The sequence below is a fragment of the Anomaloglossus baeobatrachus genome, chromosome 8 (assembly GCF_048569485.1).
Source record: "Anomaloglossus baeobatrachus isolate aAnoBae1 chromosome 8, aAnoBae1.hap1, whole genome shotgun sequence".
Taxonomy (NCBI): domain Eukaryota; kingdom Metazoa; phylum Chordata; class Amphibia; order Anura; family Aromobatidae; genus Anomaloglossus; species Anomaloglossus baeobatrachus.
This window is the reverse complement of record NC_134360.1, coordinates 75,038,518-75,053,425: the sequence shown is the minus strand read 5'-3', so window position 1 is coordinate 75,053,425 and position 14,908 is coordinate 75,038,518. Positions and strand designations below refer to the sequence as shown.

Below are 14,908 nucleotides of genomic sequence, written 5' to 3'. Positions count from 1 at the left end.
GCGGCTCGCACTGAGCTGAGCACCGGGCATACCACAGCACTGCTGTTTTTTGTTGTTTGGTTTTTTTTTTTTATTATTTTAATAAAAAAAAACAACAAGGGTCGATGTTTGGTCAAAAACTAAATACCGAACCTCAGGTTCGCTCATCTCTAGTCTTCAGCAATCAGAAAATGATTCTGTAACCCAGGATTAGGGGATAACTATTAAAGTTAAGTATACTTTAAGCTTTGCTCACACATGGTTTGGAGTCTGTTTCAGGTTTCGTCATTTTTAGGCTATGTGCCCACGTTGCGTTCTGTCCCTGCAGAAATTTCTGCAGCGATTTGAACAGCACACGTGCGCTTCAAATCGCTGCAGAAACAGTCCGTAATGAAAAGCCGATTTCATGCACTCTAGATGCAGCCTCTCCCATAGACAGAGCGGGGGCTGCATCCAGAGCACATGAAAGAAGTGACATGTTGCTTTTTAGAACGCAGCGCTTCGGCAGGAGAAGAAGCGCTGCGTTGTAATACGCCACGTGGGCATGGATTAGGCACAATTTTCATAGATTGTGCTGGGGACGCAGAACGCAGCGTGACTGCATGAAAATACGCTACGTGGGCACATAGCCTAACAAGAAAGAGCAAAACATTTTGCTCTATTTTTTCCCTATATACAACGTACAACCTAAAAGATGCCTTAAATGGGTTTTCCACTACTTTTTCACTCCCTTGCCATATATAAATTCTTCTAAACAATACCATTTGTAATATACTTGTATTGGATTATTATTATTATTATTTATTATTATAGTGCCATTTATTCCATGGCACTTTACATGTGAAAGGGGTATACATAATAGGGACAAGTACAATAATCATAAACAATACAAGGCACAGACAGGTATAGGAGGATAGAGGTCCCTGCCCGCGAGAGCTCACAGTCTACAAGGGATGTTGGATGTATAGCTTCTATGAGTGGGATCACATAGCACTGGATTGTTATGCAAATTCTTCTTCCTACTCTTAAGTCTGATACTCCTTTTTCCAGCACAGAAATCAGACAAAATGGAAGGAAGTTCCTGATGGTGAGTGTATTTTGGACTGAAACACAATTAAGCTGGGTTCACACTAAGCGACAGCGACAACGAAATCGCTGTTACGTCACCATTTTCTGTGACGTAACAGCGACCTTGTAAGTCGCTGTTATGATCGCTGCTTAGCTGTCAAACACAGCGACGCAGCAGCGATCATAACGTCGCTACATGTGCAGAGAGCAGGGAGCCGCGCTTAGCGCTGGCTCCTTGCTCTCCTAGGTACAGTACACATCGGGTTAATTAACCCGATGTGTACTGCAGCTACATGTCACAGTGCAGAGAGCAGGGAGCCGCGCACACTGCTTAGCGCTGGCTCCTTGCTCTCCTTGCTACAGTATACATCGGGTTAATTACCCGATGTGTACTGCAGCCACATGTGCACAGAGCAGGAGCCGGCACTGGCAGCAAGGGCGGCGGAGGCTGGTAACGAAGGTAAATATCGGGTAACCAGGGAAAGGTCTTCCCTTGGTTACCCGATGTTTACAGCTTACCACAGCTGCCAGACACCGGCTCCTGCTCGCTTCATTTCATCGCTCTCTCGCTGTTACACACAGCGATGTGTGTGTCACAGCGGGAGAGTGACGACCAAAAAATGAAGCTGGACATTCAGCAACGACCGGCGACCTCACAGCAGGGGCCGGGTCGTTGCTGGATGTCACACACAGCGACAGCGACGGGACGTCGCTGCTACGTCACAGATAATGGTGACGTAGCAGCGACGTCGTTGTCGTTGTCGCTGTGTGTGACACCAGCTTTAGTCTGCCTCACTGTCTCATGCAAGTTGAGCTGACAGTTTCATTCAGCAGTAACAGCAGGGGCCAACAACTAGTGAAGTGCTGCAATCTGCATTTCAAAAGCAAAAGGTTTAGATAATCCAATCACTGACATGGACAGCTGAAATCTGCATTACAAACACAGTGGCAGGGCTGCACTGGGCCAGATCTGCTGGTACCTACCCTGGGCTGCTCTGACACTTGGTATCTCCCAATATCTTCAGCAGCACAGGGTGGAGAATGGAGGGGGGAGAACCAAGTACTGGCTCACAGGCCACTGCAATGCATGATGGAACTTGTAGTAATTGATCCCAGTAAGCCTGGGGAGAGGAAGGGATGGATGTAAACATCAGTGCTGCTGTTGGCAGACACCACGTGATGTTATCTGCATGGTAAAAGGTTTATATTACCATAATAAAAGTTTGGACGCATTTAGTGGCACATAATAACACGAATGATGATGAATAATAAATGCAATGAGTTAAAGTAGTGGATAACTTCTTTAACTCTCTGTTTATGTCCATCATGTGATGTGAGCACACTATTTTTATAATGTTCAGACAAGAAGAAAAGAAATAACGAAAATGGTGATCTCTACTGTATTACATCCCATACCGCTCTGCAATGTACCTGTGGCCTTTTGTATGCTCTGCGCTGCTTTAGACCCAGCTTTTGCACAAGTTCCTGGGCAAGTTCTGTTACACTCTCATCCTAAAGATCAAAGTAAAAAACCATGTCAGCTCCTCAAGTAACATAGAACCTGCAGCCAACCGGGTTTTTCAGCCTTACCTGTACTAATGCCAATATCCGGTGGCTGATACAACCATAGGCTTCCTGGTGCTTCCCTAACTGATCCAGAGCTTTAGCTTTACGATACAGAGCCCTCATGTTCTCCTTGTCTAGACTCAACGCTTTCTCACTGTCTTCCAGCGACTTCTCAAACAGAGCCTGAAAAGTAATGTCAGAGAATTAGCTTTACTGGAGCCATAGCTTAGAATGGACCTACAGGTCATCCACCTCCTCAAAACACCCTACACAGCACGCACACTTTACTTTGCACTCACCACTGAGAAATAGCAACAGGATCGGTTGACGAAGAGTCTGCACAGCAGCTCCTGGGAGAGGACGAGCTCTTCGGCAGCGGCATACTCGGCCACAGTCAGCCCTTCGGTGTACTGCCCCAGGGACAGTTTAATTTTACCTTCACGGTACAGGTCATTGCCCTCTGTAAACAGGTCCTCAACCAGCTTTTGGAGGAAACACTGAGAAGACACCCACACAATCCATTTTTAAAGAGTATAGATCAACTAAATTAATTTTAAAAGCCGGAAGTGAAGAAGTCATAGCACTGATGCAGAACTGTGGCCAAATTCATTGTCAGTATTGGTGGGGGTCCCAGAGGGTGGACACGCAGTGATTAGGAAAGCGGTAGTCTACTCCGGCGCCCTACTCCAGACTCCAAGCTTGGTAGGAACGGTGTAGCTTCTGCATGACTGACAGTTCTGATAACGCCACCGGTATATATTGTGCGCTTCCCAAGGCTGCAAGCAATACTGGGTACAGGAACGCCACCGGTATATATTGTACGCTCCCCAAGGCTGCAAGCAATACTGGGTACAGGAACGCCACCGGTATATACTGTGCGCTCCCCGAGGCTGCAAGCAATACTGGGTACAGCAACGCCACCGGTATATACTGTGCGCTCCCCGAGGCTGCAAGCAATACTGGGTACAGGAACGCCACCGGTATATATTGTGCACTCCCCGAGGCTGCAAGCAATACTGGGTACAGGAACGCCACCGGTATATACTGTGCGCTCCCCGAGGCTGCAAGCAATACTGGGCACAACAATGCCACCGGTATATACTGTGCGCTCCCCGAGGCTGCAAGCAATACTGGGTACAGCAACGCCACCGGTATATACTGTGCGCTCCCCGAGGCTGCTTTGCTTCTGCAGCAGTGGAATGGCATAGTAGCACTAAAATTGGTCATGATTGGAAACCAACAATGCATTCTGGTGATCAGACAAATTTCAGAGCAGCGCTTACAAGCTTTTTAGATATTTTAAGTAATGCACAAAGTTCTCTAGTAAACTAGAAGCAATGACCAATAAACAAAATTAAAAATAACTCCATTCTCTGGAGAGTGTTTTTGATGAGATACAAACCAATACGTTTTCACAAGCACTTTATTAGTTTACCCAGAAACATGCGAATAACCCATTAGAGGGAATCTGTCAGCAGGTTTTTGCTGCAGCATGATGTAGGCAAAGAGATCCTGAATCCAACGATATATCACTTAGATTACTGGGTGCAGCCATTCTGGCACAAAAAAAATGTTTAGACTTAGCCATGCAGCAGAGCTGAGAAAGCTGCCCCCGCCCCCACCGGGCTCTGTATAGAGATTGTATAGTGACAGTGAGGTGTCAGTCAGAGGAGAGGGTGTTCCAAACTGCCATGGGCGTGACATTGAGCAATGATAAGAGTCCTGCTGCTTAAACAAATAAACAGATTGAACCTTGACAACAAAGGCATCCCTGAATTCTGTGTGTTAACCCCTGCAGCATGCCTTCTTCAGCTTACACAGCAAAAACCTGCTGACAAGATTCCCTTTAAAGGGATTCTGTCAGCAGGTTTCCACAATGTAATCTAAAGACAGCGTGCTGGAAGAGTTAAAACAAAGACTAAAGCCCCCGTCACACACCGCGAGATCACTAGCGAGATCACTGAAACGTCACAGGTCGTATCAGCGACCTTGCCAGCAATATTGCTGTGTGAGAAAAGCAGCAGCGGGGGGGCCCCTGCTGCGAGGTCGCTGATCGTTACAAAACGATCAGGACCATTTTTTGCTCGTTGGTCTCCCGCTGTGCAGCACGCATCAGCGTGTTTGACGGCGGGAGACCAACGATCTCAATGTGCAGGGAGTTGGCGTCTGGCAGCCCGTAAGCGGCGGTACGCTAACAACTATGGTGCACATCGGGTAACTTTGCTTAGTTACCCGATGTGTACCATGGTTACCAGCATACGCCGGTTACAGGCTGCAAGATGCCGGCTCCCTGCACATATAGCCAGGGTACACATCGGGTAATTATGCAAAGTGCTTTGCATAGTTACCCGATGTGTACCCTGGCTACCAAGCACAGCGTCGTTACACGGGTCGCTGGTGGCTGGTCTCTGATCACTGTGGAGATCTGCCTGATTGACAGCTGGAACGTCGCTACGTGTGACGAGACCCTTAAGCCCTGCCTCTTATCTCAGTCTTTTTTTTTGTTTACTTGGAATGTTAGCTTAAGTTCTGATCTTTATCATTAGTTGGTCTCAGCAGTATGAGTTATAGTCCGACTCCACCCCCTTATGTGATTAGCAGCTTCCGTCTATGGAAATATAAACTGAAAGCCTGGTGTGGGCAGAGACAGCTCCCAAAGCTCTGCTACATGCAAAGTCTAATGTCTTTCACTGTGTGAGAATGGCTGCAGCCACTAATTAAGGAATACATCATTGAAGTCAGGGGGTCTTTGCCTACAATATGCTGCTCTCAGATGAGGTAGCAAAACCCTGCTACAGATTCCCTTTACGTCATAGCATATCCCAGTGACTTGGCAAAATCTCCAAGTTGGGAATATCCCTTTCCCATGCCGGGTATTTTACCTTGTAATCATCTTGCGTTCCATGAAATGGTATGGTAGATCTGTCAAAAGCAAGAGACATAAGTGTCAGCGGGCCTGAAGCCTAGCCATGTCCTGACAGCTGGAGCATCACACATGGCACTCACTGTATGAACTGCAAGCCCTTCTCAATATCTTCTCTCCGGATTTGTCTCTCCATAGAAAATCCTGCGGGTGAGAGTCCAGATGGGGACATTAGTACAGGCTTTAAATGTCAGGTCTATTGTCTGCAAGGAAAGCGGGGGGTTAACAGTCAGTATATAGTCACTCAATCAGCCTGGCGCAGACCCCGGGATGAGAGGAGGAAGACTATTCAGTGGAATCTCAAGGTCTCGGACACCGTGCGCATTTACGTCATATTTCACAGATAAAACCGAATCAGACAACATGGGTGCTGGGGACAGTGATCGGGGCGCTCATCACTGCACACCAAGAGCCGAGAGTCAATCATGCAGACCCCCTGTCTGCCATAGCTACATGATGATCAGTGAGGTTACTTATGCAGATATCAGGCCTGTATGTCACAGTGTGGAGAATTCACAGGAAGACAATCCGGTACATGATACCACTCTCTGCACAACAGCACCCGTCCCATATCCTCCTCCTACGTAGTGTCTACATCTCAGTGTCATACATGTATAGCCTCCTCCTCCTGTATAGTGTCTACATCTCAGTGTCACAGATGTATAGCCTCCTCCTCCTGTATAGTGTCTACATCTCAGTGTCACAGATGTATATCCTCCTCCTCCTGTATAGTGTCTACATCTCAGTGTCACAGATGTATAGCCTCCTCCTCCTGTATAGTGTCTACATCTCAGTGTCACAGATGTATAGCCTCCTCCTCCTGTATAGTGTCTACATCTCAGTGTCACAGATGTATAGCCTCCTCCTCCTGTATAGTGTCTACATCTCAGTGTCACAGATGTATAGCCTCCTCCTCCTGTATAGTGTCTACATCTCAGTGTCACAGATGTATAGCCTCCTCCTCCTGTATAGTGTCTACATCTCAGTGTCACAGATGTATAGCCTCCTCCTCCTGTATAGTGTCTACATCTCAGTGTCATACATGTATAGCCTCCTCCTCCTGTATAGTGTCTACATCTCAGTGTCACACATGTATAGCCTCCTCCTCCTGTATAGTGTCTACATCTCAGTGTCACAGATGTATAGCCTCCTCCTCCTGTATAGTGTCTACATCTCAGTGTCATACATGTATATCCTCCTCGTCCTGTATAGTGTCTACATCTCAGTGTCACAGATGTATAGCCTCCTCCTCCTGTATAGTGTCTACATCTCAGTGTCACAGATGTATAGCCTCCTCTTCCTGTATAGTGTCTACATCTCAGTGTCACAGATGTATAGCCTCCTCCTCCTGTATAGTGTCTACATCTCAGTGTCATACATGTATAGCCTCCTCCTCCTGTATAGTGTCTACATCTCAGTGTCACAGATGTATGGCCTCCTCCTCCTGTATAGTGTCTACATCTCAGTGTCACAGATGTATAGCCTCCTCCTCCAGTATAGTGTCTACATCTCAGTGTCATACATGTATATCCTCCTCGTCCTGTATAGTGTCTACATCTCAGTGTCACAGATGTATAGCCTCCTCCTCCTGTATAGTGTCTACATCTCAGTGTCACAGATGTATGGCCTCCTCCTCCTGTATAGTGTCTACATCTCAGTGTCACAGATGTATAGCCTCCTCCTCCTGTATAGTGTCTACATCTCAGTGTCACAGATGTATATCCTCCTCCTCCTGTATAGTGTCTACATCTCAGTGTCACAGATGTATGGCCTCCTCCTCCTGTATAGTGTCTACATCTCAGTGTCACAGATGTATAGCCTCCTCCTCCTGTATAGTGTCTACATCTCAGTGTCATACATGTATAGCCTCCTCCTCCTATATAGTGTCTACATCTCAGTGTCACAGATGTATAGCCTCCTCCTCCTGTATAGTGTCTACATCTCAGTGTCACAGATGTATAGCCTCCTCCTCCTGTATAGTGTCTACATCTCAGTGTCAGATGTATAGCCTCCTCCTCCTGTATAGTGTCTACATCTCAGTGTCACAGATGTATAGCCTCCTCCTCCTGTATAGTGTCTACATCTCAGTGTCAGATGTATAGCCTCCTCCTCCTGTATAGTGTCTACATCTCAGTGTCACAGATGTATAGCCTCCTCCTCCTGTATAGTGTCTACATCTCAGTGTCACAGATGTATAGCCTCCTCCTCCTGTATAGTGTCTACATCTCAGTGTCACAGATGTATAGCCTCCTCCTCCTTTATAGTGTCTACATCTCAGTGTCACAGATGTATATCCTCCTCCTCCTGTATAGTGTCTACATCTCAGTGTCAGATGTATAGCCTCCTCCTCCTGTATAGTGTCTACATCTCAGTGTCATACATGTATAGCCTCCTCCTCCTGTATAGTGTCTACATCTCAGTGTCATACATGTATAGCCTCCTCCTCCTGTATAGTGTCTACATCTCAGTGTCACAGATGTATAGCCTCCTCCTCCTGTATAGTGTCTACATCTCAGTGTCACAGATGTATAGCCTCCTCCTCCTGTATAGTGTCTACATCTCAGTGTCACAGATGTATAGCCTCCTCCTCCTGTATAGTGTCTACATCTCAGTGTCAGATGTATAGCCTCCTCCTCCCGTATAGTGTCTACATCTCAGTGTCACACATGTATATCCTCCTCAGCCTGTATAGTGTCTACATCTCAGTGTCAGATGTATAGCCTCCTCCTCCTGTATAGTGTCTACATCTCAGTGTCATACATGTATATCCTCCTCCTCCTGTATAGTGTCTACATCTCAGTGTCAGATGTATAGCCTCCTCCTCCTGTATAGTGTCTACATCTCAGTGTCACAGATGTATAGCCTCCTCCTCCTGTATAGTGTCTACATCTCAGTGTCAGATGTATAGCCTCCTCCTCCCGTATAGTGTCTACATCTCAGTGTCATACATGTATATCCTCCTCCTCCTGTATAGTGTCTACATCTCAGTGTCAGATGTATAGCCTCCTCCTCCTGTATAGTGTCTACATCTCAGTGTCATACATGTATATCCTCCTCCTCCTGTATAGTGTCTACATCTCAGTGTCAGATGTATAGCCTCCTCCTCCTGTATAGTGTCTACATCTCAGTGTCATACATGTATATCCTCCTCCTCCTGTATAGTGTCTACATCTCAGTGTCATACATGTATATCCTCCTCCTCCTGTATAGTGTCTACATCTCAGTGTCATACATGTATATCCTCCTCCTCCTGTATAGTGTCTACATCTCAGTGTCAGATATATAGCCTCCTCCTCCTGTATAGTGTCTACATCTCAGTGTCATACATGTATAGCCTCCTCCTCCTGTATAGTGTCTACATCTCAGTGTCACAGATGTATAGCCTCCTCCTCCTGTATAGTGTCTACATCTCAGTGTCACGGATGTATAGCCTCCTCCTCCTGTATAGTGTCTACATCTCAAGGTCATACATGTATAGCCTCCTCCTCCTGTATAGTGTCTACATCTCAGTGTCACAGATGTATAGCCTCCTCCTCCTGTATAGTGTCTACATCTCAGTGTCACGGATATATAGCCTCCTCCTCCTGTATAGTGTCTACATCTCAGTGTCATACATGTATAGCCTCCTCCTCCTGTATAGTGTCTACATCTCAGTGTCACAGATGTATAGCCTCCTCCTCCTGTATAGTGTCTACATCTCAGTGTCACAGATGTATAGCCTCCTCCTCCTGTATAGTGTCTACATCTCAGTGTCAGATGTATAGCCTCCTCCTCCTGTATAGTGTCTACATCTCAGTGTCAGATGTATAGCCTCCTCCTCCTGTATAGTGTCTACATCTCAGTGTCACAGATGTATATCCTCCTCCTCCTGTATAGTGTCTACATCTCAGTGTCACAGATGTATGGCCTCCTCCTCCTGTATAATGTCTACATCTCAGTGTCACAGATGTATAGCCTCCTCCTCCTGTATAATGTCTACATCTCAGTGTCAGATGTATAGCCTCCTCCTCCTGTATAGTGTCTACATCTCAGTGTCAGATGTATAGCCTCCTCCTCCTGTATAGTGTCTACATCTCAGTGTCATACATGTATAGCCTCCTCCTCCTGTATAGTGTCTACATCTCAGTGTCACAGATGTATAGCCTCCTCCTCCTGTATAGTGTCTACATCTCAGTGTCACAGATGTATAGCCTCCTCCTCCTGTATAGTGTCTACATCTCAGTGTCACAGATGTATAGCCTCCTCCTCCTGTATAGTGTCTACATCTCAGTGTCACAGATGTATAGCCTCCTCCTCCTGTATAGTGTCTACATCTCAGTGTCACAGATGTATAGCCTCCTCCTCCTTTATAGTGTCTACATCTCAGTGTCACAGATGTATATCCTCCTCCTCCTGTATAGTGTCTACATCTCAGTGTCAGATGTATAGCCTCCTCCTCCTGTATAGTGTCTACATCTCAGTGTCATACATGTATAGCCTCCTCCTCCTGTATAGTGTCTACATCTCAGTGTCATACATGTATAGCCTCCTCCTCCTGTATAGTGTCTACATCTCAGTGTCACAGATGTATAGCCTCCTCCTCCTGTATAGTGTCTACATCTCAGTGTCACAGATGTATAGCCTCCTCCTCCTGTATAGTGTCTACATCTCAGTGTCACAGATGTATAGCCTCCTCCTCCTGTATAGTGTCTACATCTCAGTGTCAGATGTATAGCCTCCTCCTCCCGTATAGTGTCTACATCTCAGTGTCACACATGTATATCCTCCTCCTCCTGTATAGTGTCTACATCTCAGTGTCAGATGTATAGCCTCCTCCTCCTGTATAGTGTCTACATCTCAGTGTCATACATGTATATCCTCCTCCTCCTGTATAGTGTCTACATCTCAGTGTCAGATGTATAGCCTCCTCCTCCTGTATAGTGTCTACATCTCAGTGTCACAGATGTATAGCCTCCTCCTCCCGTATAGTGTCTACATCTCAGTGTCATACATGTATATCCTCCTCCTCCTGTATAGTGTCTACATCTCAGTGTCAGATGTATAGCCTCCTCCTCCTGTATAGTGTCTACATCTCAGTGTCATACATGTATATCCTCCTCCTCCTGTATAGTGTCTACATCTCAGTGTCAGATGTATAGCCTCCTCCTCCTGTATAGTGTCTACATCTCAGTGTCATACATGTATATCCTCCTCCTCCTGTATAGTGTCTACATCTCAGTGTCATACATGTATATCCTCCTCCTCCTGTATAGTGTCTACATCTCAGTGTCAGATATATAGCCTCCTCCTCCTGTATAGTGTCTACATCTCAGTGTCATACATGTATAGCCTCCTCCTCCTGTATAGTGTCTACATCTCAGTGTCACAGATGTATAGCCTCCTCCTCCTGTATAGTGTCTACATCTCAGTGTCACGGATGTATAGCCTCCTCCTCCTGTATAGTGTCTACATCTCAAGGTCATACATGTATAGCCTCCATCTCCTGTATAGTGTCTACATCTCAGTGTCACAGATGTATAGCCTCCTCCTCCTGTATAGTGTCTACATCTCAGTGTCACGGATATATAGCCTCCTCCTCCTGTATAGTGTCTACATCTCAGTGTCATACATGTATAGCCTCCTCCTCCTGTATAGTGTCTACATCTCAGTGTCACAGATGTATAGCCTCCTCCTCCTGTATAGTGTCTACATCTCAGTGTCACAGATGTATAGCCTCCTCCTCCTGTATAGTGTCTACATCTCAGTGTCACAGATGTATAGCCTCCTCCTCCTGTATAGTGTCTACATCTCAGTGTCACACATGTATAGCCTCCTCCTCCTGTATAGTGTCTACATCTCAGTGTCAGATGTATAGCCTCCTCCTCCTGTATAGTGTCTACATCTCAGTGTCACAGATGTATAGCCTCCTCCTCCTATATAGTGTCTACATCTCAGTGTCACAGATGTATAGCCTCCTCCTCCTGTATAGTCTCTACATCTCAGTGTCACAGATGTATAGCCTCCTCCTCCTGTATAGTGTCTACATCTCAGTGTCATACATGTATAGCCTCCTCCTCCTGTATAGTGTCTACATCTCAGTGTCACAGATGTATAGCCTCCTCCTCCTGTATAGTGTCTACATCTCAGTGTCACAGATGTATAGCCTCCTCCTCCTGTATAGTGTCTACATCTCAGTGTCATACATGTATAGCCTCCTCCTCCTGTATAGTGTCTACATCTCAGTGTCACAGATGTAAAGCCTCCTCCTCCTGTATAGTGTCTACATCTCAGTGTCATACATGTATATCCTCCTCCTCCTGTATAGTGTCTACATCTCAGTGTCAGATATATAGCCTCCTCCTCCTGTATAGTGTCTACATCTCAGTGTCATACATGTATATCCTCCTCCTCCTGTATAGTGTCTACATCTCAGTGTCAGATGTATAGCCTCCTCCTCCTGTATAGTGTCTACATCTCAGTGTCACAGATGTATAGCCTCCTCCTCCTGTATAGTGTCTACATCTCAGTGTCATACATGTATAGCCTCCTCCTCCTGTATAGTGTCTACATCTCAGTGTCACAGATGTATGGCCTCCTCCTCCTGTATAGTGTCTACATCTCCGTGTCACAGATGTAAAGCCTCCTCCTCCTGTATAGTGTCTACATCTCAGTGTCATACATGTATAGCCTCCTCCTCCTGTATAGTGTCTACATATCAGTGTCACAGATGTATAGCCTCCTCCTCCTGTATAGTCTCTACATCTCAGTGTCACAGATATATAGCCTCCTCCTCCTGTATAGCGTCTACATCTCAGTGTCATACATGTATATCCTCCTCCTCCTGTATAGCGTCTACATCTCAGTGTCACAGATGTATAGCCTCCTCCTCCTGTATAGTGTCTACATCTCAGTGTCATACATGTATATCCTCCTCCTGTATAGTGTCTACATCTCAGTGTCATACATGTATAGCCTCCTCCTCCTGTATAGTGTCTACATCTCAGTGTCACAGATGTATAGCCTCCTCCTCCTGTATAGTGTCTACATCTCAGTGTCAGATGTATAGCCTCCTCCTCCTGTATAGTGTCTACATCTCAGTGTCACACATGTATAGCCTCCTCCTCCTGTATAGTGTCTACATCTCAGTGTCACAGATGTATATCCTCCTCCTCCTGTATAGAGTCTACATCTCAGTGTCATACATGTATAGCCTCCTCCTCCTGTATAGTGTCTACATCTTAGTGTCACAGATGTATAGCCTCCTCCTCCTGTATAGTGTCTACATCTTAGTGTCACAGATGTATAGCCTCCTCCTCCTGTATAGTGTCTACATCTCAGTGTCAGATGTATAGCCTCCTCCTCCTGTATAGTGTCTACATCTCAGTGTCATACATGTATAGCCTCCTCCTCCTGTATAGTGTCTACATCTCAGTGTCATACATGTATAGCCTCCTCCTCCTGTATAGTGTCTACATCTCAGTGTCACAGATGTATAGCCTCCTCCTCCTGTATAGTGTCTACATCTTAGTGTCACAGATGTATATCCTCCTCCTCCTGTATAGTGTCTACATCTCAGTGTCAGATGTATAGCCTCCTTCTCCTGTATAGTGTCTACATCTCAGTGTCAGATGTATAGCCTCCTTCTCCTGTATAGTGTCTACATATCAGTGTCACAGATGTATAGCCTCCTCCTCCTGTATAGTCTCTACATCTCAGTGTCACAGATATATAGCCTCCTCCTCCTGTATAGCGTCTACATCTCAGTGTCATACATGTATATCCTCCTCCTCCTGTATAGCGTCTACATCTCAGTGTCACAGATGTATAGCCTCCTCCTCCTGTATAGTGTCTACATCTCAGTGTCATACATGTATATCCTCCTCCTGTATAGTGTCTACATCTCAGTGTCATACATGTATAGCCTCCTCCTCCTGTATAGTGTCTACATCTCAGTGTCACAGATGTATAGCCTCCTCCTCCTGTATAGTGTCTACATCTCAGTGTCAGATGTATAGCCTCCTCCTCCTGTATAGTGTCTACATCTCAGTGTCACACATGTATAGCCTCCTCCTCCTGTATAGTGTCTACATCTCAGTGTCACAGATGTATATCCTCCTCCTCCTGTATAGAGTCTACATCTCAGTGTCATACATGTATAGCCTCCTCCTCCTGTATAGTGTCTACATCTTAGTGTCACAGATGTATAGCCTCCTCCTCCTGTATAGTGTCTACATCTTAGTGTCACAGATGTATAGCCTCCTCCTCCTGTATAGTGTCTACATCTCAGTGTCAGATGTATAGCCTCCTCCTCCTGTATAGTGTCTACATCTCAGTGTCATACATGTATAGCCTCCTCCTCCTGTATAGTGTCTACATCTCAGTGTCATACATGTATAGCCTCCTCCTCCTGTATAGTGTCTACATCTCAGTGTCACAGATGTATAGCCTCCTCCTCCTGTATAGTGTCTACATCTTAGTGTCACAGATGTATATCCTCCTCCTCCTGTATAGTGTCTACATCTCAGTGTCAGATGTATAGCCTCCTTCTCCTGTATAGTGTCTACATCTCAGTGTCAGATGTATAGCCTCCTTCTCCTGTATAGTGTCTACATCTCAGTGTCATACATGTATAGCCTCCTCCTCCTGTATAGTGTCTACATCTCAGTGTCAGATGTATAGCCTCCTCCTCCCGTATAGTGTCTACATCTCAGTGTCAGATGTATAGCCTCCTCCTCCTGTATAGTGTCTACATCTCAGTGTCAGATGTATAGCCTCCTTCTCCTGTATAGTGTCTACATCTCAGTGTCACAGATGTATAGCCTCCTCCTCCTGTATAGTGTCTACATCTCAGTGTCATACATGTATATCCTCCTCCTCCTGTATAGTGTCTACATCTCAGTGTCATACATGTATATCCTCCTCCTCCTGTATAGTGTCTACATCTCAGTGTCATACATGTATAGCCTCCGCCTCCTGTATAGAGTCTACATCTCAGTGTCATACATGTATATCCTCCTCCTCCTGTATAGTGTCTACATCTCAGTGTCATACATGTATATCCTCCTCCTCCTGTATAGTGTCTACATCTCAGTGTCAGATGTATAGCCTCCTTCTCCTGTATAGTGTCTACATCTCAGTGTCAGATGTATAGCCTCCTTCTCCTGTATAGTGTCTACATCTCAGTGTCACAGATGTATAGCCTCCTCCTCCTGTATAGTGTCTACATCTCAGTGTCAGATGTATAGCCTCCTTCTCCTGTATAGTGTCTACATCTCAGTGTCACAGATGTATAGCCTCCTCCTCCTGTATAGTGTCTACATCTCAGTGTCACAGATGTATAGCCTCCTCCTCCTGTATAGTGTCTACATCTCAGTGTCACAGATGTATATCCTC

At 45.7% G+C, this 14,908-nt stretch overlaps 1 protein-coding gene across 1 annotated transcript in view; it reads right to left on the bottom strand.

Moving 5' to 3' along the window:
- LOC142250027 (uncharacterized) overlaps window positions 1-14,908 on the bottom strand; it is a 257,435-nt gene that overhangs the window by 165,281 nt on the left and 77,246 nt on the right. The window contains exons 2-6 of the mRNA XM_075322090.1: window positions 5,620-5,680; window positions 5,496-5,535; window positions 2,913-3,110; window positions 2,638-2,796; window positions 2,479-2,559 (exon numbers count right to left, since the gene is read on the bottom strand). Of these exons, the coding sequence (XP_075178205.1) occupies window positions 2,479-2,559; window positions 2,638-2,796; window positions 2,913-3,110; window positions 5,496-5,535; window positions 5,620-5,680 (539 nt within the window). The remainder of the gene's footprint in view (window positions 1-2,478; window positions 2,560-2,637; window positions 2,797-2,912; window positions 3,111-5,495; window positions 5,536-5,619; window positions 5,681-14,908) is intronic.